The sequence below is a fragment of the Takifugu rubripes genome, chromosome 12 (genome assembly GCF_901000725.2).
Source record: "Takifugu rubripes chromosome 12, fTakRub1.2, whole genome shotgun sequence".
NCBI lineage: Eukaryota > Metazoa > Chordata > Actinopteri > Tetraodontiformes > Tetraodontidae > Takifugu > Takifugu rubripes.
This window is the reverse complement of record NC_042296.1, coordinates 11,154,236-11,176,998: the sequence shown is the minus strand read 5'-3', so window position 1 is coordinate 11,176,998 and position 22,763 is coordinate 11,154,236. Positions and strand designations below refer to the sequence as shown.

Genomic DNA, 22,763 nt, shown 5'->3' with positions numbered 1-22,763 from the left:
AACACCAGTACACACACACACACACACACCCAGTACGAGTCAAGGCAGCGTTTACTCTCCTTCAACGTAAACTTAAATAAATGTAGCGGGGTGTGATATTGGTCACCAGACTTTCGAGCAAAAAAAAAAAAAGAGAATACACAACAAGTCCAAGTCCTGTACTTCTACTGCAGGTTTAGTTTTTACACATTTGACTTGTGTTACGTACGTGCAGCAATAATTTAAAAAAAGGAATCGTTTTATTCATTCATTCATTGTTTTTTTTTTTAAACATTGCACCACCATCTTAATATTAATTGCTCTTAAAAAGGCTTTGTTCATTTTTAAATCCATGGAATATTAACACACAGAATATCACACACACACAGCCATGTTTGAATGTCTCCAGTACAGAACATGAGCAGCTGTAGACCTACAACCCCCCCCCCCTCAAAACTGGTCCAAGCCTGATGAGTCAGGACAATCTGAATAAAAAAAACAAATGACTGATCAGGAAGTCAACATCCTGGTCCCGGAAGAGTGTTCCTCTCTTTGTGGTAAACAAAAACAAGTCCTCGGATGGGGAAAAAATGTAGACATCAGATCCAACAAACAGGAGGAAAAAGAGGCTGAAAAAAGAGGGTCACTGTTTGAAATGTGTGTACGTACTCTTTTCACCTTTTTTGTTCCAGTCTCTTGTCAGTTTTCTATTAAGGCTCCTGAGTAGCTGAAGGTCTGAAAATATTTATTGATCACAGAAGAGGCCTCAGTAAGTCTCCGAGTCCGAGTCGTTCAGTTCCTCGTCCGCAGAGACGGAGGACAGCGGGCGCTCCGCCCTGCAGTAGGACGCGTGGTTGGGCCTGAGCGGAGGCAGCGCGTCGAACCCCACGCCTTTAGAGATGTGGTTGTTGGTGGGGTGGTGGTTGATGACCGTCTGCGTGATGGAAATGGCCGGCAGCGCTGCTATGGTGACCATCGGCGAGGTTGGCATCATGGAGTTGAGGATGAGCGCCAAGCAGTCGGCCACGTCGCGGTTGGGCGTGCAGGACAGCGCGGGTGTGTAACCTGCGGGGCAGAGGGAGGCGGTGAAACAGCTGGCGGGCGACAAGCCCGCGGCGTTCTCGGACAAGCCCGCGGCGTTCTCGGACAAGCCCGCGGCGTTCTCGTTCTCACCGTTCTCGTCCACCGCCAGCACGCTGGCTTCTTTCCCCAACAGCTCCTGGACCACCACGGTCAGACCCCTCCGGGCCGCCACGTGCAGGGGCCTGCAGAGAGGGAGGGACTCAGACAAAACACTCACACACACACGCTCATTCCTGCACTATGGGGAGACGAGGGGGGGGGGGGGGGTCCTCACGTCTGCAGAGCAGCATTAGTGCAGTTGATGAGGTTCCTGTCGCCGATCTTCTCCAGAATCAACAAGGCACACGTCTCATGACCCTGAGAGCAGCAGAGTGACGGACGGACAGTGAATGATGCACGTCTATATCGAAGGTTCGGGGGGGGGGGCAACGCCTGGTTACCTTGCTGCAGGCTAAATGGAGTGCTGTGTTTCTGTGTGCGTCCTGTAGCGTCAGGTCCACTTTAGCGCTGTTCACCAGCACCTCTGCAACGCATCACAAACACTGCAGGTTGGAAAATAATCTGCAGTTCACATGGAAAACGTGCACACCTGCTCATATGCTGGTAATATAGAGCCATTTATCTGGTAATATGCTCATATGCTGGTAATATAGAGCCATTTATCTGGTAATATGCTCATATGCTGGTAATATAGAGCCATTTATCTGGCTGCCAGCATAAGAACATCAGTCCCGATGAAGCGGCTGGAGGAGCAGGTAACAAACGGACCAGCACTGCTGCTTCGGCGGCTACGTCTGCACGAGCGAGCGAACTGACCGACAGTATTGGTCTGCCCATTCAGAGCGGCCATCATCAGCGGCGTCCTGCACAGGCGCGTGTCCGCTACGTTGGCTTGAGCTCCGTGGCTCAGCAGCAGGGAGACGCACTCCACGTGGTCGGAAAAGGCCGCAGCGTGAAGGGGGGTCCTGCAACGAAGCCATAAATGATCTGATGCCAGGACGGCCTGAAGGCCGGAGCAGTGACGAGAGTTTCTCCCACCTGCCCTTGGAGTCAGAGGTATTGATAATGTTGGTCCCCATGGACTCGATTAACATTTCAGCCACTCCCTCGTTATCATTTATACTGAAACAAACAACAGAGTGTTAGAGCAGAGCCACGTCCAGACCTGCATCTCTCACTAGAACCCCCCCCCCACCGAACTTACACAGCACAGTGCAGAGGGCTGAAAGAGTTGCCCTTAATCTGCTTGAAGACTTCCTGATCCAACAACACCTCCACACAAGAGTCATATCCTGGTAAAAGGAGGGAAGGGTCACTTTCAAATGCACGTCCAGATGCTCACTGGCATGTTAAGCAGTGTCCTGGTACCGGTACCGTTGTAGCAGGCCCAGTGCAGCGGAGTGTAGCCCTGGTTATCTGTCAGATGTGCGTGTGAGGTGGAGCTGGCCTGCAGCAGAGCCCCCAGCGCACCCACCCGGCCACAGGCCGATGCCAGGTGGAGAGGGGAGCGACCCTGGATGTCCTTCACACACACGTTAGCCCCCCTCTGGAGGAGGGCCTCCACACACTCCTCCTGGCCCGTCACTACCTGTGACGATCAGACAGGAGAATAAATGAATGATTGATAAAGATCAGGTGGAGATGGTGTACTTATGGGGTGGCGGGGGAAGGGGGGGGCATCTCACCCCTCTGTGTAGTGCTGTCCTCCCCCAGCGATCCTGGTTCTCCACACTGGCTCCTTGACTGAGCAGGGAGTACACACACTCGGTGTGTCCATTCAGCACTGCCAACATCAGAGGAGTCCTTGAAAGGATATAAAAACACGAGAGTTAATCAAAGCCGATGTTCTCCGTAAGTATTTGATCTAAAACCAGAGAAGCATCATAATCTGAGTGGGGCTCTCCGGCCCGACACACACTCACTGGCCATTGATGTCTTGTGCATCCACATCAAGGTGCTGACTGTGGCTCATAAGCAGACGCAGGCACTCTTGGTGACCATTCATCGCTGTGAGACACACACACACAGACACACACACACACACACACACACACAGACACAGACACAGACAGTGTGACTCCCAATCTAAATATCTCACACTAATGTGACAATCTGGTTTTAATTTCTTTCCGTTCGTGTGTGTAACAGGCATCACCTGCAGCGTGTATGGCTGTCTTCTTGTGCGCGTAGTCCCGAGTCATCGGCGAGGCGCCATGGTGCAGCAGCAGAGCGACACAGTCCTGATGTCCTCTGGAACAGGCCAAACTTAGAGGCGTCCGACCCTCTGGGCTGCAAACGTCCACCTCAAGGAGGGAGGACAGGAGAACCTCCAGAGCGCCACAGTGTCCGTGGTAAGCCTGAATCAAACACATTCGTGTTACAGAAACTAAAATATCCAAATATGCACACGCTGCCAAGGCCGTGCGCTCACCGCCAGATGGAGCGGACTGACAGGGCTGCAGATGTCAGAGTCACTCACTAAGTCTCTTCCTGAGGTCTCCATTAACTGAAAAGAGATTGTTATGCCATGTGTTACTTTTTATGAATGAGCACTTTCTGTTGCGTCCAACACCTGGTTTTTTCGTTTAAAGAGAGTGTTTAACTGTAAATATTTCAATGGAGGAAATCGAAGCTAACTTGTTCCCCACCTGACCAACAGAGGGCGACACACACACACACACACACACACACACACACACACAAAGACCTGGTGACAATGTTGAATCAAATCATAAAAACCTCTCACTTACCACATCAAGAGGTGTCTTACTTGCCATCTGAAATTAAAATAAATGGACCAGACTAAGAAACTACGATAAGTGAGTCTGCGTGCGGAAGTTTCTATATTTGGAAGATACTCTGCTATTCTTATCTAAATAATATTGCAGCAAGTCACTGGATGTACCCACCAATTCCAGGCAGAGTGTGCGTCCGTAGGCTGAAGCGTAGTGGACTGCACAGTAACCCTGCCTGTCATTAACTCCGGGATCAGCTCCATTCCTCAGCAAATACTCCGCGCACCTGAGCAAATAAAGAGGTCACATCCAGAAAATGACTCTTTGGAACTCTACCTGAGGCAGAAGAGAGAACCTACTTTCCCTCGGTGTCAGCTGCAGCAGCGTAGTGCAGGGGGTTGCATCCTCTTTGGTCCAGAACATTGACGCTTGCTCCGGAACCCACCAATGCAAACACACACTGGTAGTTACAGTTGGCTGATGCATAGTGGAGAGGAGTCCTGAAGCAACAGGAAGCCTCCATCAGTTATTTATGAGCAAAATTCTGCCTCTAGTCCCTATTTGTGTTTAATTCTTGTCCCCTAACATTATGTAGATTCTGCTCTCACCTTCCAAAGTTATCCTTCCTGTTAAAGTCTGCTCCTATTTTCAACAGCAGGTTCAGACACTCCAGGTTTCTGGACAGAGATTTACAGCCACAGTGAGTTCAGACATGACATTAGAGGTAGTTGAGTGATCCTACCACCGGATCGTGACCCACCCTCCAGCTGCAGCAGCATGCAGACACGTCCTTCCAATTTCATCAGGGGTGTCAATGTCAAACCCTGGGCAAATGGGCAGCATCAATTAGCGGAACGTTGACCCAAAGGGCAGGAAAACGTGGCCGGTGTGAGCGTACCTGAGGACAGCAGCTTCCTGCAGCAATCTGAGAAGCCACTGAGAGCTGCCAGGTGTAAGGGGAACATCCCGTGAACGCCTCTCCTGAAGGTAGCAGGAGATGGCAGGTCGTCACACCTCTTTCAGGCTTAATATCACATTTAGACGAGTGGAGGAGGAGGAGGAGGAGGAGGAGGAGGAGGAAGAGGGGTGAATGGCTGTTTCAGCTCACCTGGCTGAGTTGGCTCCATGTTTGATGAGCGCTGTGATGATGAGCTCGTGGCCTTGCCGGGCAGCAATGTGAAGGGCCGTGTTTCTGTTCTTGTCCTCACAATCAATGTCAGCTCCTACACACAACAATATGCAGCGACACGTTGTTAGCAACAGCTACACCGAACAGAAAAGCGACAGAATTCTTCTCACCGTTCTGGATGAGGGCCTGCGAGCAGGAAAAGCGCCCGTGAGTGGCTGCCATGTGGAGGGGGGTCCTGTTGTCCTTACTCTGAGCAGATGGAGTCAGAGACGGTGGAGACATTTTGCATGGAGACAGAATTTTTGTAACTTTAGCGGCTGTCAGACCCTCTCATTAAAGTTAATGGCCAAATTGCTCCATTTTAATCTGGTGGATCAGAGTTCCCATTCATTATTCCAAGCAACAGACCACACCGCCTCATCCAATTGAAGCAAATAAATGGCATTTTCCTGTCAGAACTATTTTATTTCTGGTAAACAAAGTCTTGCTTAAGCCGTTTCTTGGTATTTTCCCCTTTCGCCACACTGCTGGTGCTGCCCGATTACGTTAGATCTGCTGCAGATCTGATCTAGGACAACATATGAACGTGACTCACTCCATCCAAAATAATATCTGATTTGTCATAAATCATCAGATCTGTGTCACATGAGGGTAAAAAGAAAAGAAAATCTGATATGAGTAACTTCAGGCTGATACTATGAATGTCGCCACATCCTCTGAGCAGCTTGCACCCTCCGGGAACCCCCTCCCCCGTGCTCTTCCATATGGCTATGCATCTTGAGTTTGAGGGGGCTAATATCAGTTTCCATCGCTGCTTCCAAAGCGTTATCAACTGACAGGAAACACACACAGCGCACTGTTCCGTGCATGCACACACCTGCATGTTGATGTGTGCGCCGTGGGTCAGGAGCAGCTCCTGGCACAGCGCCCCCTGGCGGGACGAAGAGGCGAAGTGGAGAGGAGAGAAACCTCTCTCATTTTCCTGAAGAAAGGGGACGAGGTTATCATTTGTTACAGATAAAACACAGATATTATGTCCAGCGGCCGCGCACCCACAAACACACCTGGTTGACTTTGGCTCCGGCCTGAATGAGCTCGCCAACTACCACATCTTGTCCGTTGTAGCACGCCAAATGAAGCGGCGTGTTGCCATAGGCATTGACCTCATTGACCTTTCGCAGGAGAGAAGAACAGGATTTATAATGGATCATCACACACTTCATGCCCGTGCTGCACGTTGCTTGTGCATGCATTTGTGTGGACTGACATTAACCCCCAGACTCAGCAAGTAATGCACTGTGCTGCTCATGCCGCTGGATGCAGCTGCGTGGAGAGGCGTGTAGGCTTTCTTGTCCTTACAGTCGACCTCTGCTCCACTGGCCACTAACAACTTCACCACCTCCAAGTGGCCTGAAAGAGAGGAGACGGGGAAGGAATGAAACTACGTGCTTCTACTGGCGATAATCCTCCTGATACTAGTTGGATTTCCATGAAAGAGACTAATCCTTTACCCATATACGCCCCCCAGTGGATAGCTCTCCTGTCCTTCTTGTCGAACGCATTGATGTTGGCTCCTCGGGACAGCAGCAACTTCACCATCTAACATCAAGTGCACGTTAGCCGCCGACATGCACGCGAGTCTGTCAGAGTGACACCTAAAAGCCACCGACCTCAACGTGTCCACTAAAGGCAGCGTGGTGCAGAGCAGTGCGTCCCGCCCGGTCGGACACATTGACGTTGCTGAGCAACGGGACCAGAGCCTCCGCGCAGCGCACCGCTTTGTTGCTAGCGGCAACGTGGAGCGGCGTCTGCCAGTTCTTGTCCCGCGCGTTAACGTCTGCGCTGTGCTTCAGCAACACCGCCACTGCATCCTGCAAAAAGATCCAGTCGGAGAAGTTTGTCTCCCCGTAATCCTGTTTGGAATTTCTAAATTAGAAATATAGAAATTATTCAGAGCGGCTTCCATGGTGGCAATTAAAGCGACAACAAGGTGGCTGGAGGAAAATGATTCAGGAATAAAGTTGATAGGGCGGTGAGACAGAACAGATTTAAACGCTGTTCCAGCAGCTTTTATTAAGCATTTAATCAACACACTAAAACAGGGTGTTAGGCAAACGTGTTACCTCGCTACAAGAGGCGACAGCTCGGTGAAGAGGCGTCAGCCACTTGTTATCTTTGGCGTTAACCCTGGCTCCTTGGAAGGAAGGAGACAACGAATCGTCAACCAAAAGTCATCACATTCCCTCTTCAGACCATTACAGGAGGATGAAAAAGCTTTTCAAGATGTCGCCTTCAAGTGCGTTCTGTGTGGTGTATTTTTGGGTACCAGGTGTTGCGTCATCTGTGGTTGGAAAATGCACAACTCCCGCGACTCTCTTTCAGGCATAGCTTGGGGGTTAAAATAGCCCTAAAGCTGCACCTGTCGCTTGCCCTTCACCTTCTCAAGAAACACCGATCACACAAACACACGTGCGCGCTGCGCTTGTGCCGGGACGGGGGTGGCTCCGCCTCCTGACGGGCTCGGCTGGCTTCACGGAAAGTCAATCTGATACAGACCCTATCGGATGATTCATAAATCAGGGGTCACGCGGGATGACACGGAGACTACTGAGCTGGGAGACACAAGGGAGGGAGACAACCAAATCCAATCTGTCCCTGATCGCTTAACACCGACTTATTAACCCAGTGTCGTGTTTGGCCAGACGAGTGTAAGGAGGAAGTGAGCGTCCAAAGGTGGAAACGGTGCTTGAGTCTCTACCTGAGAGGATGAGCAGTTCGATAATCTCAGCATCTCCCAGATAAGCTGCGGCATGTAGAGGCGTCCGCTTCTCGTTGTCCTGGCACGCCAGAATAAAACACAAGCAAAAAGAGGCGATTTAAGCAAGCCTGTTATTCCCGGAATACTAAGATCTCAATCGTTGGCTTTTTTTCTTCACTTCGGCACATTCCCACGTCGCTCCCGGCACAAAAGAACACCGGACAAACTCAAAGTATGCCAAAGCAGAAGTGTCAGCTCCAGTACAAATGATGGCAAATATGGGAGGAAATGTGGAGCAGCCTGATACGCAGGTCGGGCTTCAGGGTGTCCTGTTCTGGCTGAGATACAACAGAAGACTGGAAGCTGCCAGGAGGCACTCAGTCAGGGTGATCGATGAGAAGCCCGATCAATGGGAGACGCTGCCGACTTCTGCCCTCTTTGCAGTTTTTAATGTATAAACCGATGTGAGTACCCGGGCCTTTTACTCAAGAAGAGCTGAGACGTGCACGACTCACCTGGACGTTGACGTCCTCCTTCTTTAATATAAGGGAGCGAACCTCCTCTGGGTCCACGTTGAAGATGGCTCTCAACAGAGATGGCTGCAAAGACAGACCACAGGCCGGCAGAGTTTGCAGGGTTGTAATTTTCTGTGCTGACAACAGGGTCGTTCAAGGGGAAACAAATGACACCGACAGTTTGATCCGGAAGTAGAGGAGAGACACACACACGGCTTTTTATCACCAGTTTACGACAGCAGCAGCAGCTCCATCATATAACACACGCGTGCACATCATGTGTTTAGGTGTGTTCAGCTGATTACGGTGAGCAAATGCTGCTTAAAATTCTCATTCTCATTCTCAATATTGGGGATTTTCTAGTTTTCCGAGATGGAGACGTGACTTCTTCAGCGTTACTTTTGTTTACTGTAAACAGCCGACAGATGTGGCCGTAATATCGCGTGACATTTTTAAATAACTGGATTTTTATGTCCTGCGACTTGTTTTTTTTACAACTAAATTGGTCTCATTTCCACCCCGAGGCTCATGAATGATAAAACATTGTTAGAAGGCGGATGACTGCACCGGTGTCACCGATATGTCACCAAATAGAGGTGCCAAGTTCCAGAATTCCGTACGCGACACCTAGTTTTGATGTCCTCCTCTCTCATTTCAACATATCTAAAAATATGCCGCCGGTCTCGTCCGGAGTACACCGACCACCCCACAACTGTGTGGAAGACTAGTAATGGTGGTTTCACATTCAGGAACTAGCTTAATGGAATGGCTTAGAGAACAGCTCCCATGTGATGAAGCCAGCTACATTTCAGCGAACAGTTTGTCCTTTGTCCAGTCACTCGCTACACAGGCTCAGGCTTTGCTGGTAATCTATACAAACTAGCAGTTGCCTCATATAGCAGCTCTGTATCGGTGATTACATTGATGCTATATTTAGCCAGTCCACTATATTGTCCTGCAATGGGACACAAGTTTAAATTCAAGCCCAAATCCCCCCTCCCCAATAAAATAGGGAATCTCATCTACAATACAGTCCCCCCATCCCAAGAGAGGAAAAACCAACCCTGATTCAGATTCAGCTAGCTGTACTTCAGTGGTGGAGAGGCTAACAGAGGGGGCCGAGCTCACCTTGTCCTGGTGGGTGGCGGCCTTTCGGCAGACAGGATGGGATCTGCGCTCGGGAGACGATTTGGTCTGAGGAGGTGGGGGAGAAGGAGACGGCTCATCTTCCTCCACCTCCTCCAGCACCACGATGCACACACGGCTAACCCGCTCTGACAGCATCAGGCAGACCGCTCTCACACACCCCGGCACGGTCGCTCCCCCACTCCCATTCACACACAGCAATCACCAGCCTTTCCTCTCACATATGTGTGCAATAAAGGTCCAAAAATGTCAATAACCATTCCCGTAAACCACGTCCTCTCCTTGTAAACAAACCCTGAACATCCCGCAAAATCCAAAGTACAATCCGGCGCCGTCCTTTATCTGTCAGCATAGCTTTGCTGCATGGTTCCCCTCTCGCTCCGTCCTCTTCCCAACCGGCACTCAGGCGCTCTGTGAGCGGCAGCAGCAAAACAGGGAATTCCTCTGCGGAATGGCGGTGGGGAGACGGCATGCGGCAGAATGCACCTGGGCTCCCCGACGGCACACAGGAAGCTACATATCCTCCACACGGAGCTACAGCCGGGAACACACGCGGACGGGGCTGCGGCAGCCAATGCACGAGCCGCTGGCTCCGGGAGGAATGCTGAAACCAGCTCTTTCAGAAGGGGAGGGGGAGGGGAGGGGAGGGGAGGGGAGGGGAGGCGAGGGGGGGGGGGGGGCGAGGATGAAAGGGGTCACGGAGAAACATCCAGGGTTACCTACCAAACACTAGGATGAATGGGCCAATACTGAAGAGTGGATAGTTACATAATATTCACAACAAAAGATGCTTGTGAAGGTTTTTTTTTTTATAAAAATGGAATTAAATTGAAAGTTGTTTCTTGAAACTAGTTCTACTTTCGTTTCGGTGCCTAATTCTTGTCATAACCTCCTCGGTCGTCAAGTTTCCCTGCAAGTAGGTTTAGAAAGAGAAAGCAAAAAAAAGATGCTGCTCCGGTTTTTTTAACACCACACTAAATTTTAAACAAAGACGGTCAGCGAGGTCAAACTGTGAAGTTCACTCAGGTTCTGATTTAACTGATCTGCCCGTTCTAAATTTGCAATCATACAAGAAAACAGGAAAAAACAGGAGCCAGACCCGTGTGTGTTCCAGCAGAGTTCTGGGTGGATCGGTGGCGCCGTTACAAAACTCCAGTTATAAAAAACTGGAACAAACTGGCTTTGCCAGATTATGGGACCGCTAACGAAACCAGCGCATGTCCGTTTGTGCGTCTCAGTCCCCCTCATATTGAACGCAGATCCTAAAAAGGTCGTGCCAAACCACACAACCCCATTAATGTGGAGGGGAGGGCACAACAAGAGAGAGCAAAAAAAAAAAAAGATTCTGCTGGATGGAGACTTTCTTCCTAAAATGTGGTTCTAATGGACGTACAATCCACGAGTTTAATTCAAAACACAGCACAACAATCTTCCTGCTCCTTCAAAAAAAAAAAAAAAAAAAAAAAAATCAACTCAGGGTCACAAAGACGGATGTTTCATAAGCTAAACACAATCTCAACCCCCTGAGAGGCTGTCATGCTTATGGACCACAACGAGACAGGAGCCCCCACTGGAACATATAAACCTCCAGAACATCCCAGCAGCTACATGGAACGCTATCAAGTGCACACACACGAGTGAAAGTATGCAGCTTCCACTGACCTGTGCACCGACCCCGTGACCACATGCACTCCCTGTAATGTAAATGTGTCGCGCGTGTCATGTGTCACGATTTATGGTTGAACCCCAAGTGTTATAGCAAAGACCTATTTTTCCAGGGGAGCCACCAACGTGGTGGAATATCTCAGTGGAAGGCGGCGTCACCAACCAGAATTTAAGGACAAAATGTTCCATTCAAACCGACTTCTGTTGGTGTCGTTCCCCTCTTCGCCAACAGGGGGGGGCATTCACCAAACCGGGGTAATAGAGTTTTTTTTAGCTTTCACTTTTATTTTGGCCAAATATCCCTCTTCAGAGTGTCACACTATGACACACTTCCCTGGAAAATAGTGTCACACCTCCTAAATGTCTTCCTGACATGACTATTTCTGTTCACACAACACGTCCAGTTGTCCATCAACAGTACAACACTGAACAATGGGGGGGGGGGGGGGTGTCGAGGGGGTAACACAGCAACTGCCTGAAACCTGGGGTCAGACCAGAATAGGCCAGAATGCGGTGCAGTAATTGGCACATAATCCTTTTTAAGAAGCTGCTTAAAATACCCGTCTATTTATCGCCTTTACGCGTTAAATCGCACAAATTAAAAACGTTCACATCTGAGATTCAACAGATTTTTTTTTTTACAACGCAATGCTAATCCGTGATAAATATATCAGGATACATAGGTGACGAAATAAACATCCATCCCCAATTCAGCATTAGTAACATTCGCACAATGAGTCTGTGAGGACAGGTTTGTATATTCTTTAGTGCACGGGGACTGTGCACGAACTGGAGCAGCCCTTTTTGAACACAGCCAGACATTCTCTGATGGGAAGGCAACTATTTTTCCTCCATGTTTGGGGTCCGTGCATCCGAATGCATTCATCTACTCATCAGACCAAATGACCTTCTTAAGGTCGACCCAAGACCCAAGACTCACACTTTTGGATAAACAACAGTTAATAGGCATCTTTTAAGAAAATTTAAGTTGTGAATTTGTTGCACATTTAATGGGTACTGCAAAAATTAATATCTCACCAGTTGAGCCAAACAGTCCCATATTTAAAAATATAAAACTGATCGACTAACCGTAGTCAATGTGGAACGTTAAATACTTATGGGAGGGGGGGGAAACTGTATAAATTTAACATACAGGAGTCAGAATAATTACTGTCATGTCCAGTAAAGAGCTGTCAAGTTCTTAAGGTTGCTCCTCTGCTAAATACAAGTTAGATCTTGTTGAAAGTGTCTGATGTTCACAGCTAAACACCCTGAACCAGCACAGCTCCCTAGTTTAGCCTGACACTCCTCCATGTGTCCAGCAACAGGTGACTGAGCAGACACCCCTGCTAAAGCTGCTCCTCTGAGCCGGAATCGCTGCAAACTCGCCTGAAAACACCCGCCTCAGGTGCAAAAGAAAAGAAGGCATCGAACGAATGAAAATGAGGGTTTTCTCAATCTGAAGCTGTTCAGACTTGTCCGGGGGGGGGGGGCTGCAAAGACAAGAGCCGCAACTCATGTAGCCAGCTAGGTTCAGCACTCCATCATCGCCGTTAAAACACACGCACAGTTAAGGGACGATGGTTAACAAAACAGGTTTAACTAAATTCATTTAACTTTACACCAAAAATGGCCCAATGTTAGCATGAACGGTGTTGTTGTCTGTCTGGCTAGCTAGTTAGCAACCGTGCCGTTTAGCTCGCACCACCCCTACGAACCCAAGTGGCATTAACTTAATTAGAATAAGGATAAAAGCGACCTTTCGATTTACATATGCAAAAAATAACCAATTATTAAGCATCTAGGTTAGTTACTGGAGTTGAAGTACTTCGTAGATGCGACCTGGGGATCAGTGCCATTACACACCAGCTTTTATTTGTTTCAGAAATCACAACTACGTAGCGCAATATTGTGAAGATAAATTAATAATCTTACCTGCTCTTGTATCTTTAACACAGTCATTTTTCTCCGTGGAAATCCAGCAAACAGGCAGGAAGCCAGCCGGGATTTACTGTTAAACTGGAGTGATGGGAAGACTCCGCGAAGGAGTCGGATGGTTCAGCTTCCTTCTTTTCCTTCCTGACATGGACAGAACGGGGTCAAAACGGGAAACTTGGGACCGAAATATAACTACTAAACAGAATACACAAGGCGAATCCCCGCAAACAATGGAACTCGGCCACGGCAGACGACTTGATGTGGAGCAGCAACGGGAAGGGCTAAATTCCATAATTTTTAAGTGAGACTTAAACGCCACACTGACTTCTTTGCAGCTGCTTAAAACGTGTCCGCGAGTACTTCACTGACACTCTGGATTTTCCGCCACTCACACACCCTTCATAAACATATCAACTGCATTAGAAATATAAGCATACACGAACACTTTATTAATGTATAATTTCAATAAATGTGTGATTTATATGAACACATCAGCAAGTCAAGCATTTTGTTTTTGTTATAGCCAACATATGGAAGTATAGTTAGATATTAATAATCATAATTTACATTGGTTGAGGCTGCAGACTCAAAATTCACAGATGGGATTTATTTTGAAAAGTATGAAAGCATGGAGGAATGAGTTTTTATTATGTCATTTTCTCAAAACCAAGTCCATCATAACACTGAAACAACAAAACCAGGACTTTGCACAGACGAAAACACTTATCTCACATTTACGACCCGACGTCAGCAAGTACAAATAATTTGAAACGGCGGCTTTAAAGCAGCAAAGATGATTTGTCAGTGACATGTCTTGTGCTTTTTAACATTAGAAAGCAGTTTGCCCTGTGGACCACATCCGCCTCCCTTCCTGCTGCTTTGAAGGTGGCTGATTAAATTCACAGAGGTCCCAAGATGTTTGCCACAAATTCCGCAAACGTGGACGTTATCCGCCGTGTGCCCTCGTGCGTGTGCTCTCAGCGTGTATATGTAATGGAAAGTCTTTCCGCAGGCTTTACAACAATGTGGACCGCTGGGAGGCTGATGCCCACATGGTCTCGCCGACTGTTTTTTTGCCTTTAAACACGACGCCGATGCCTTGTTCCGCTCTGTCTTTCGTTGAGCCGAGCGGGACGATCTACAAATACCCGATTGAAAGTCCCGAGTCGGAAAATTAGAAAGGAATTCCGTGCTGCTTTCCACATGGGTGTTCTGGCTGGGGTGTTCGCTGTAACCAACCACACAGACGCTGGATGCAGGATACAGGGGGTTGTCTTCCTGGACTTGTCGTCTCGTGTTGCTGGTTCCCTCTTGTGTCTGAGGGTGTTTGACTCTCACTTCAGGATGGCTCGCTGTGGGCGAAACAAAACATCGTCAGTTGTTTGTGACGCCGCCTCGTGCGAAATGAAGCCCGACATGCCGTGCTCGTACGACGGACCTGGTTTCAACATCTCCCGACCCCCCGCCTCGGTTTTGAGCTGCAGCGACGGCCGCTGACACGTGCTGCTAAGCTGCAGCGGCTGACGGCAGGTTTCAGAATTCAAGGCAGTCTCCTCAAAAAACACACAGGAATGGTCGGCGTCTAAGTGGAAAACAGGAGGAGGGTTGTTTATTTATGACCGCTAGACGCATAACAGGATCTTTGAAGTCACCGTTTGGGAACTTTATTGTGTTTTTGAATAAAAGATACATGTATGAATATATAAATATATATTGCACAGTCCAAAACGTGAGACAATGCCTCACGACAATAAGGCACAGAGGTCCTAATAATGTCGCTATAGACCATCCAGGCATCACTGTGCATGTGAAACCATGCTTGAATCGACGGAAGATCTCCCTTATGGATTGTCGTGTAAAGGACTAATGCATAGCTAAACAAGTTTGCACACTGTTATAAGCTGATGGTCTCTGGACTAGGATGTAAACATACTGGAGACTCACCTGTTCCCTGATACCCCTGCAGTATAGGAAGATCTATAACATTAAAAGACAAAAATAGATTCTTGTTATTCAATTCAGCCAGACAAATGAACATTTTAGCAGCTCAATGACATCACCTGCATCACATTAAGTCAACAGAGCAATGGCAACATGACAGAACAGCCAGGAGAGGTTAATAAAAATACATACCATGTTGTTTAGACAAGTGTTGCTCAAAGTTAGTTGTCCTAAATATGATCTTCCTGCATAAAGGGCAATGCCAATGACTTCTACCGTTGACTTGGATCCTGGCTTTGCAAACACACGGGACAACAAAGCTTTCTGAAAAGATGAAATGAATAATTAGAACCTGAATTTCGCAGGATCGTTGTCAATACAAACCTCATCATTTCTGATTATTGAAATGTTCTTTGATAAACATACCTGTACCATCCAGAATGAAATGTACAGCCTTTAAATAGTGCCTTTTCATTAAATGTGTCTCCGACGCCTCCACATACTTCAGGCAGTAGAGGCAGCTGCCATTAGCTGCACTGGTGGCATATTTCAGAAAACTGGCGTAGGAGGTGAATAAAAACTGTAAATCTGAGACACAAACGAAATCAACTTTATTGTCAGCATCTGGGCATGTTCAAAACCCATGTACCGAGTTAGGGAGCTCACCATTTGAATCTACAGCTGCTTCCTCGGACTCAAAGGGAGGGTTTGGATGCGATGGGATGAATGGGTCAGCAGCACCGGTACATGAGCTGGCCTCAACACCTGCAGAACAGCAGAAGGGATTCGAACCCGCAACAAAAGCATGGCTGCGTTGTCACCATCTATTCTGCACGATTGCATGAGCCATCGCTGAAAATCCGCAACCAGCAGCGTCAAATTTGGAAACAAAGCTGACGACTCAAAACTCAGCTAGCCGTATACGTATGTTTGTATGTTCTAGAATCGCCACAAGTTTTAATAATAGCAAACTGCTAAAAGCCTTCAAGGTTTAATTGTTTTATACCATTTGTTATTAGGCACTAGAGAAGACAGTTAATTTAATTAATGCAGCCATTAATGCACCTACCTTCTGTCTTCGGTATCGAGGACTTAACGACAGTATCCAACATAGGAAGATGGTGACCGTTTTCTTCCTTTAATGGCGAAGCCTGGTCCTCATAGTCTGTTATTGCTTTTTCGATCGCACCTAATATTTCAGCGGTAACCGCATGCAGGCGCTCGGAGATAAACAGTTTAAGTTCTTCAAGTTGTCCCATTATTTTGATGCTGTGTGTTCGAAGCTCCAGACTCCAACGTCAAACGCCCTTTCTGTGTCCTGCGCATGCGCGACAGTAGTCCGTGTAAGTGCCTGTTGAAAGTATCACTTTAAACGCATATTTGCGATTAAAAAAACAGAATATAATTCAAAATGTTATTATTATTATTATTATTATTATAATAAAGGTTCAACATTTTTTACATGTGTTATCTCTCGAGGATTGTGTACCATGAATGAATAATACTAGTAAAAATTGAAAATATATTTTAAAGAGATTTTATTTTTATTTCAGCTGGTGGGGAGTGATATTCAGAAAAAAACTGCAATGAAGGAGCACGCTTTTAATGTCCATTGTAATAACATGAAATGTGTGACACAATTATCCTTTAGGACAGGCATATTTAGGCCAATCAAGTTTTGTGTTACTTTTCACCTGGTCCTAAATGAATGTAGTTTTTTTTTTTTTAGTTCTGAATTATAAAAAACTTTGATTATCCCCAAGGGGCATAACCATCTTCTTGGGCTTTGGTTGAGAAACTTGAAGGTTCATTTTTGATTACAATTAAATCAAGACACAAGGCTTGCAACCCCCATTTCACTCCCCCATCTCCTCCTCCAAAACAACAACAAATAAAAACCCTGCAGTGGCTGTAATTAATCCTTGTAAAATACTAACAAAAACATGTGTTGTGAGATGAAGTTATTGCAAATTTAAAACTGAATTTAAAGACAATGCGATTTTTAATTTTTGAGACTGTTAAGTGATTGATAACATGTTAATTGTCATAAATGCTGTCGCAGTAAGGGTGACCAGTGGTTTTGGCACAGTCCTACTGTGAGAAGGACTTTTTGCAGGACACGGAGGAGCTGCTGCAGGTGTATCCATATTCACAGCAGTGCTGACCATCTGCGCAACACTGGCCCTGGAACAGAACATCAGATCATGAAACAACACCTCAACCTGGGTTGTTTTTTGGTTTGGTTTTTTAAGTCAGTGTTGCTACATACCAGTCGAAATGGACAACAGCTCCACTGGCCCTGGGGACCTTTGCAGCACGTCATGTCCGCTGGGCAGACAAAGGTCGAATCACACTGAACACCTCCAGCGTCTTGCATGTCGTTGCTGAGTTTTTTGAGAGGCATCATTGGTCTCTAATTTTTAAAAAAAATGCCCACATTAGGTTTTTAAATGTACCACATGTACAACATTGCAGGTTTTCATTCTAAACAAGATGAAACGCATGTTTACATAGCTTGTGTAGCCAATAAAAGCATTATCCCTCATTCAGTTTCTTACTTCTGAAATAAATATACTTAATTGCTTAACCTTTTAAAGGGGAGGGAATATCCATGACTCTATATATTACATAGAAACCTACGATAATAACGTATGTTTTACCTCCAGAAGTCCACTTCTTTCCTCTGAGGCGACAATGAGGGCAGCAGGGACTACAGGTGGTTGCTTCCTGGCTGTGAAAGGATACCTCAGGCCCTGCTGCAAACAGTACCGGTAAGTAGGGTCACAGTGGTAGCCCATGGGACAACAGTGGTAGCCATCCTGACAGCAGCTGCCCTGTAACCATATTTATGTCAGTAACCATATTTATGTCATAGTAAGTATGAATACTTTTCACCACTGGGTTGTTTCTTATGGATGAACTGTGACTTTTGTCTCAGGGGAACTCACAGGGGAATATGGACAGCAGGACCAGCCACCAGCCAGGTTCCTGCAGCAGGTGGTGCCGTCAGGACATCGGTAATGGTTGTCACAGAGGACCGAGCTCTTCTCCTCAGCTGGGACGCGGCTGTCCTCAACCCCTCGGGAGAAATACACGGGTAGAACGGAGGCACTCGATTTCTCCGCCTCTTCCATCACCATGGGGATTCTAAACCACGGCAGGTTCTGTTTCTCACACATCTGTTCGGCAAGGTTACAGGTATACCCTGAAGGGCAGCAGTGGGTCTTGTCAGAGCAACACACGGCCTGAAGGAGGACAAACGAGGAGACGGAATTAGAGGCCGTTTTCAAACCCAGATTTCCAAAGTGCCCGTTACTTACATCTGGATATGGACAGCAGTTGTAGCCTTTCGTCCCCTGACAGCAAGTCTCTTTGTCTGTGCATTGATGCCCATCGGGGCATTTGACACAGGCTACAACCCCCAGCAGGATCGCACCGGCCACCAGACACAGAGTTAACTTCGACATCTGCAACGGAAACATGTCAACACGAGGAAAAAGTGCTAATCTCCGTTTGGGTCTTTCTGAAGGTCTTTTTTACCGTCGGAAAATCGGCTTTCCCCTCTGGCGTCTCACACTTTCTGTTCCACCCTGTCCAAACCGCTCTGCTGCTCTTTATCCTCGAACCTCCCACTCAATAAAAGTGAAACTAACATCTCCATCAGCCATTCATTGCTCCAGGTGGTCAACTGACCCAGATTGTCCCGCAGAGCTTGAGTAATGATTGTTCCAACAGATATAAGGAAATGAAAGACACCAGGCTAACCTTTGACCCTCACAGCAAATGTAAAAATCTATAAAGTCTCTTTCACTTTGAACCCACATCCTCCAATTTTTATCCATTGGAGGATAAAAATTCCAGCTAATGAGCACCCTGCTGTAGAACAGTTAAAACACATTTTGTTGTACACTTTTTTTTTTTTGATACTTTGCATATAATTTAATTTTAGAGTTCAGTTGAGCTTCCTGTTATAAAGAGGAAACGAGTAAACGTCGAGGGTCACAGCAGGCCAAAAATTCGAGATCATATTTTTAACAATGCAATTTTTATGGGAGCAGTTACATAGAAAACTGGCATCAGCAGTGGAGCCATGAAAAGAAGAGTTTGAATTAAATAAGTGCAACAGAGGCTAAAACAATACTTTATTTATGAATCCCCACTGCTTTACATTTACACTGGAGTGTAACAGTTCACAACAGAACACTTATTTCCTGTATAAATGTGTGAGCGTGAAGAAAACCCAACTTCAATATGAGGCTGGCGGGACATCAGATCTACATGCATAACACGGGCACCAGAATAACAGCCTCATCTAGCACGGCAGAATGCAGGATGACAGCTCTGGCATGGAGGCCGCCACACCTAGCTGGACGCTCACGCCACCGTCTCAAAGGTCGGTGGCGGGGGGGTGGGGTGGGGGGGGGGTGGACACAAAAAACACACCGCTGTTTTCATTTCAGCAAAAACAATGATCAAAAAGGTGATAAAATGAGTCAGGATATGCATCGGTGTTGGCAGCAGAGGGACACGCGCCTCTCTTATTTTAATTAAAATAACAGCAGCGTCACCAACGTGCACGTCTCCCGCTCAGGTGTGATCGCTGGAGCACGATGAGTAAACGTTCCCAAAGGCAAAATAAGAGCTGGAGGAGCCTTCAGGACCGCGTCTGTCAGTCAAAGTCAGAGTCTGAATGAGATGCTGCCTTCTTTTTCTTTCTCCTGCCGTGTTTCTTGTGTTTCTTTTTCCTCTTCTTCTTGGACTTTTCCTGTCAACATAAACACGTTTGGATCTTAACAACACGTTATCTCAAGCACCGGCGCTTAAAGCAAATCTGCAGTGTTATTTTGGAGACAGTAACTTGTAAGAGGAAATCGTACGAACTGTGGTTTTCTCCCATTCTTCACTACTTCTCCTTTCCTTCTTCGCGTCAACCTTGATTGGCAAAACCCAGAAAAGGGGAAGTTGAGAAATATACAGTTTGAAAGCAACAATGCACAGATTCGATCTGATTCCAGGTGTGTGAATGGCACTAGTACACCCTCACATTCAGCCAACTAGAAGTATGTCAACTATTTCCACCATGACACAATGTTCACTGAGTAAAAGGCACGTTACTGCTTCCCGAAAAAAAAAGAATAAAAAGCAGAAGATTGTGAAAGCTGGGAAAGTGAGAAGTAGGCCGTAAATGTAAGAGTTATTATTTCCACCTAAATACCATAAAGCAGAAATGATTCAGATTCAAGCCTGTGGTTGATTTTACAAATACACAGCAGATTTACCGTCTCCTCCCAGTCAGAGTACACAGACGATGCTGAGGATGAGTCCTTATAACTTCGCTCCGTCTTTCTTTTTCTGCTCCGGCTCTTCTCATCCTAAGAAACAATTTATTTATTTATGTAGTTTGGCCTAAAGACTTGTTGCATTAAACCTGAATAAGTGCAAAAACCACACTGGCCTCATTCCTACCCACAAAAACCCTGCTGATACAAGGTTGAGTTGCCTGTTGCCAAGGTGAAACTTAAATGCAATAAGATGAACAATTTGACATTCTGTCTTTGTTACTATGGAAAAATGAATGTAGCATTTTAGCTAGCACCTGACAACAACATTACAGATCAAGACCTCAGACACCGAAGTAAGAGTGAATGAGTGAAAATCACCTTTTCCTTCTCGCCATCATCCTTCATTCTTCTCTTTTTCTTCTTGGGAATAAAAATATTTTAAAATCTTAAACTTAAGGGCACATTTACAATAAATATTTTCTTGTGTTTTCTCCAAACAATCAAACCTTGCTTTCTGCATCGGATTCTTCCTCTGAGGTGTTCGGTCCTTTCCTCGCCGATGACTTCTTTCGTTTACGTTTTTTTTTCATCTTCTTTTCATCCTAGAAATAAAAACACACATTGTCGTGCTGCTCTCTGTAAAAGGTTAATGTATGAAGGTCTTTGTTTGGGTCACACAAGGTCTCTGATCTTGAATTCTATCACGATTTACCTCATCTTCAGACTCTGAGGAAGAACTGCTGGAAGAATCAGAACTCGATGAGGAGGAAGATGAAGAATGCTTGACCAAAACACAATGAAATCAGGATTTGTTAGACATTTCTCTTGTTAACAAACTGGACCAATACTGAAGCAACGGAACACTGTTTGTGTGGGCAGCCAGAAAAAAGGCTCAGCTGTCCGTGAAAATACTGGAGGCTTCTCCTCACCCTATTAGATTTCTTCTTCTCCCGCTTCCTTTTCTTAAGACAAATAGAGGCAAACTTAATGAAAAATGCTATTTAATGGTCAGAGTTTACATATCAAAGTCAAAGAACATACTTCTTTCTTGTCCTTCTTCTCCTTCTCTTTGTCTGATGGCTTCTTGTCTTTGTCGCTTCCACCCAATAACTTCTCTCGGTTTTTTGCCAGTTCTTTTCTCCATTTCTAAAACAACATATATGTCTGAAAAAAGGGTGCTTTTGCTGCTGATCTTGCACTTAAATAATGTGAAGTAGATTTACAGTTTAGGAATACTGTTTGAAACCATTTATACAGTCAGAAACATACATCATTCATTTTGTCCTCAAAGTCAGCCAGGGCTCGAGAACCTTTCTTCTTCTTCTCCAGCTGTTCTTTCAGTTCCTCCCTGACAAATAAAAAACAACTGCTTCATAACTGGTATTGTACAATTTAGAAGAAATGCACATAATACAAGCAGCTTTGCACATCATTAAGGTTGCATTATTTAAATTAAAGGACTGGGTTGCAAGCTGTGTACCTGTGAAAGTCCAAATGGAGTCTGTAGATTGATATCCCCCACCCCCACCTCTCTATTGACCTTGTGGCAAGTACATGAAGGATTTGTTACACTTTCAGCATCAACCATCACTCTTGCACCAACTTGACACAGTCCAAAAGAGCAATTAACAGCATCAGAAAGCTGTCCTAAAACTAAAATTCTGGAAGATGCAGGATAGCAATAGTTGGAACTCAGCACTTGCAAGATGGTTAATTTAAAGCAGTCCTATGATTTTTAGTCCTATTTGATGTTTCTTAGTTGTGATTAAACACGATGGTAAAAAAAAGAAAAAAAGATGATGTTTGGGGAATCAAGGGTAAAGGAGATGTGCCAGGTAGAAGCCCTCCTCCTGACTCACCATGTCGGTCTCGGTCGGCTTAAATAATCTTGAATAGTTGGTCCGGAATTCTGCACCGGTCCCCTGGCTCGTGCAGCAGCAATCGGGTTGACATATGCCTGCAGCACACAAAAAAGACGGGACGCATTTTACATAAGCAGCTATATACAAGCATCGTCTATCTTTGCGCATTTGCAATGCTTTAACCGTAAGCTACAGCGGTATGTAAAACGGTGGTGATATAAAGCAATAGCGCTGTATCAATGTTTAATTTCCGATGTCATACATCAACTAAGAGATCATTATCTATGCCAAGAATTAGGACTTCGTGTGGAGCTTAAATTGCTTGGTTGGATAGCCAATGCTAATGGCTGTGCTAAGGCTAAGCTGTTGCTGTCTTTAGCACTCACTGAAATCTAAAATTTAAGGCCGGCATTTTATCATTGTTTTTCATAGGTTTGGTAGCACATCTTACCACTCGATTATCTCTCTTGCCCATTTTCACTTATCAATGGGAGAAAAAACAGAAAAAACAATCATTAGTGTTGGCTAGCTCACATTGTTTAGCATTAGCCAGTGTTGTTTTTTTCCCCACTCACATTTGACGAAGACCTGCCCTAGTCTTCATCGTATTGGTTAGTATCAATACATAAGGGGCGCGATGATTGGGCAGACATTGGGTGACGTTGCAATATAGCTAATGCTGATAGGTCTATGGGGGAGCACAATTCGCGTCATACACCGCCTCAGCCAA

General features: G+C 46.1%; 4 protein-coding genes and 1 long non-coding RNA gene across 13 annotated transcripts; 1 reads left to right on the top strand and 4 right to left on the bottom strand.

Annotated features, from left to right (window-relative positions):
* Positions 1-33: 33 nt before the first annotated feature.
* On the bottom strand, positions 34-13,084 carry ankrd28a (ankyrin repeat domain 28a). 2 transcript variants are annotated; one of them, XM_029845222.1, is made up of 29 exons: positions 12,946-13,084; positions 8,200-8,283; positions 7,685-7,763; positions 7,050-7,120; positions 6,597-6,797; positions 6,438-6,525; positions 6,194-6,336; positions 5,991-6,098; positions 5,804-5,908; positions 5,097-5,175; positions 4,906-5,020; positions 4,696-4,778; positions 4,558-4,621; positions 4,406-4,474; positions 4,157-4,297; positions 3,972-4,083; positions 3,813-3,839; positions 3,494-3,568; positions 3,218-3,419; positions 2,985-3,069; positions 2,748-2,865; positions 2,437-2,650; positions 2,267-2,354; positions 2,101-2,184; positions 1,879-2,027; positions 1,503-1,585; positions 1,337-1,419; positions 1,153-1,244; positions 34-1,044 (listed from the first exon to the last, which is right to left on the bottom strand). In XM_029845222.1, exons 1-29 carry the CDS (start codon positions 12,970-12,972, stop codon positions 746-748), a joined length of 3,168 nt encoding a protein of 1,055 aa, XP_029701082.1. In that variant the 5' UTR covers positions 12,973-13,084; the 3' UTR covers positions 34-745. The 2 variants fall into 2 exon arrangements, with proteins under 2 accessions (XP_029701082.1, XP_029701080.1); XM_029845220.1 differs by lacking the exon at positions 12,946-13,084 and adding an exon at positions 9,328-9,955.
* On the top strand, positions 12,307-13,505 carry LOC105417214 (uncharacterized). Its single transcript, XR_003890292.1, has 2 exons — positions 12,307-12,418; positions 12,969-13,505. It is a non-coding gene; the product is annotated as an uncharacterized lncRNA (long non-coding RNA).
* A 38-nt stretch (positions 13,506-13,543) lies between these two features.
* Positions 13,544-16,297, bottom strand: LOC105417213 (zinc finger and SCAN domain-containing protein 10-like). Its single transcript, XM_011609473.2, has 7 exons — positions 15,959-16,297; positions 15,556-15,654; positions 15,316-15,477; positions 15,082-15,213; positions 14,893-14,925; positions 14,387-14,530; positions 13,544-14,300 (listed from the first exon to the last, which is right to left on the bottom strand). Exons 1-7 carry the CDS (start codon positions 16,146-16,148, stop codon positions 13,750-13,752), a joined length of 1,311 nt encoding a protein of 436 aa, XP_011607775.2. The 5' UTR covers positions 16,149-16,297; the 3' UTR covers positions 13,544-13,749.
* A 179-nt stretch (positions 16,298-16,476) lies between these two features.
* LOC101069841 (progranulin-like) lies at positions 16,477-18,589 on the bottom strand. Its single transcript, XM_003969392.3, has 6 exons — positions 18,430-18,589; positions 18,210-18,356; positions 17,838-18,134; positions 17,550-17,723; positions 17,159-17,302; positions 16,477-17,073 (listed from the first exon to the last, which is right to left on the bottom strand). Exons 2-6 carry the CDS (start codon positions 18,354-18,356, stop codon positions 16,981-16,983), a joined length of 855 nt encoding a protein of 284 aa, XP_003969441.2. The 5' UTR covers positions 18,430-18,589; the 3' UTR covers positions 16,477-16,980.
* A 409-nt stretch (positions 18,590-18,998) lies between these two features.
* On the bottom strand, positions 18,999-22,641 carry fam133b (family with sequence similarity 133 member B). 8 transcript variants are annotated; one of them, XM_029845249.1, is made up of 12 exons: positions 22,485-22,641; positions 22,031-22,128; positions 21,652-21,711; positions 21,441-21,519; positions 21,213-21,317; positions 21,101-21,133; positions 20,884-20,952; positions 20,678-20,773; positions 20,550-20,591; positions 20,169-20,261; positions 19,748-19,821; positions 18,999-19,654 (listed from the first exon to the last, which is right to left on the bottom strand). In XM_029845249.1, exons 1-12 carry the CDS (start codon positions 22,506-22,508, stop codon positions 19,477-19,479), a joined length of 951 nt encoding a protein of 316 aa, XP_029701109.1. In that variant the 5' UTR covers positions 22,509-22,641; the 3' UTR covers positions 18,999-19,476. The 8 variants fall into 8 exon arrangements, with proteins under 8 accessions (XP_029701109.1, XP_029701114.1, XP_029701113.1 ...); XM_029845254.1 differs by having other exon boundaries at positions 19,767-19,821; XM_029845253.1 differs by having other exon boundaries at positions 19,771-19,821.
* Between the last annotated feature and the right edge of the window lie 122 nt (positions 22,642-22,763).

Excerpts from the sequence above, each read along its gene's own strand:
- ankrd28a (XM_029845220.1), bottom strand. The coding sequence starts at position 9,483 with ATGCTGTCAGAGCGGGTTAGCCGTGTGTGCATCGTGGTGCTGGAGGAG. Across the intron at positions 5,909-5,990 it reads CCGGAGCCAAAGTCAACCAG|GAAAATGAGAGAGGTTTCTC; the intron begins GTGTGTTTGTGG and ends CCCTTTCTTCAG. Across the intron at positions 3,569-3,812 it reads GTAAGACACCTCTTGATGTG|TTAATGGAGACCTCAGGAAG; the intron begins GTAAGTGAGAGG and ends ATCTCTTTTCAG.
- LOC105417213 (XM_011609473.2), bottom strand. The coding sequence starts at position 16,148 with ATGGGACAACTTGAAGAACTTAAACTGTTTATCTCCGAGCGCCTGCAT. Across the intron at positions 14,926-15,081 it reads ACACTTGTCTAAACAACATG|ATCTTCCTATACTGCAGGGG; the intron begins GTATGTATTTTT and ends TTAATGTTATAG. Across the intron at positions 14,301-14,386 it reads TCGGGAGATGTTGAAACCAG|CGAGCCATCCTGAAGTGAGA; the intron begins GTCCGTCGTACG and ends TTTCGCCCACAG.
- LOC101069841 (XM_003969392.3), bottom strand. The coding sequence starts at position 18,356 with ATGTCGAAGTTAACTCTGTGTCTGGTGGCCGGTGCGATCCTGCTGGGG. Across the intron at positions 17,303-17,549 it reads AAAGAAGTGGACTTCTGGAG|AGACCAATGATGCCTCTCAA; the intron begins GTAAAACATACG and ends TTTAAAAATTAG. Across the intron at positions 17,074-17,158 it reads GCTGTTGTCCATTTCGACTG|GGCCAGTGTTGCGCAGATGG; the intron begins GTATGTAGCAAC and ends GTTCTGTTCCAG.
- fam133b (XM_029845249.1), bottom strand. The coding sequence starts at position 22,508 with ATGGGCAAGAGAGATAATCGAGTG. Across the intron at positions 20,262-20,549 it reads ATGATGGCGAGAAGGAAAAG|GATGAGAAGAGCCGGAGCAG; the intron begins GTGATTTTCACT and ends ATTGTTTCTTAG. Across the intron at positions 19,822-20,168 it reads ACTCTGACTGGGAGGAGACG|GTTGACGCGAAGAAGGAAAG; the intron begins GTAAATCTGCTG and ends TTGCCAATCAAG.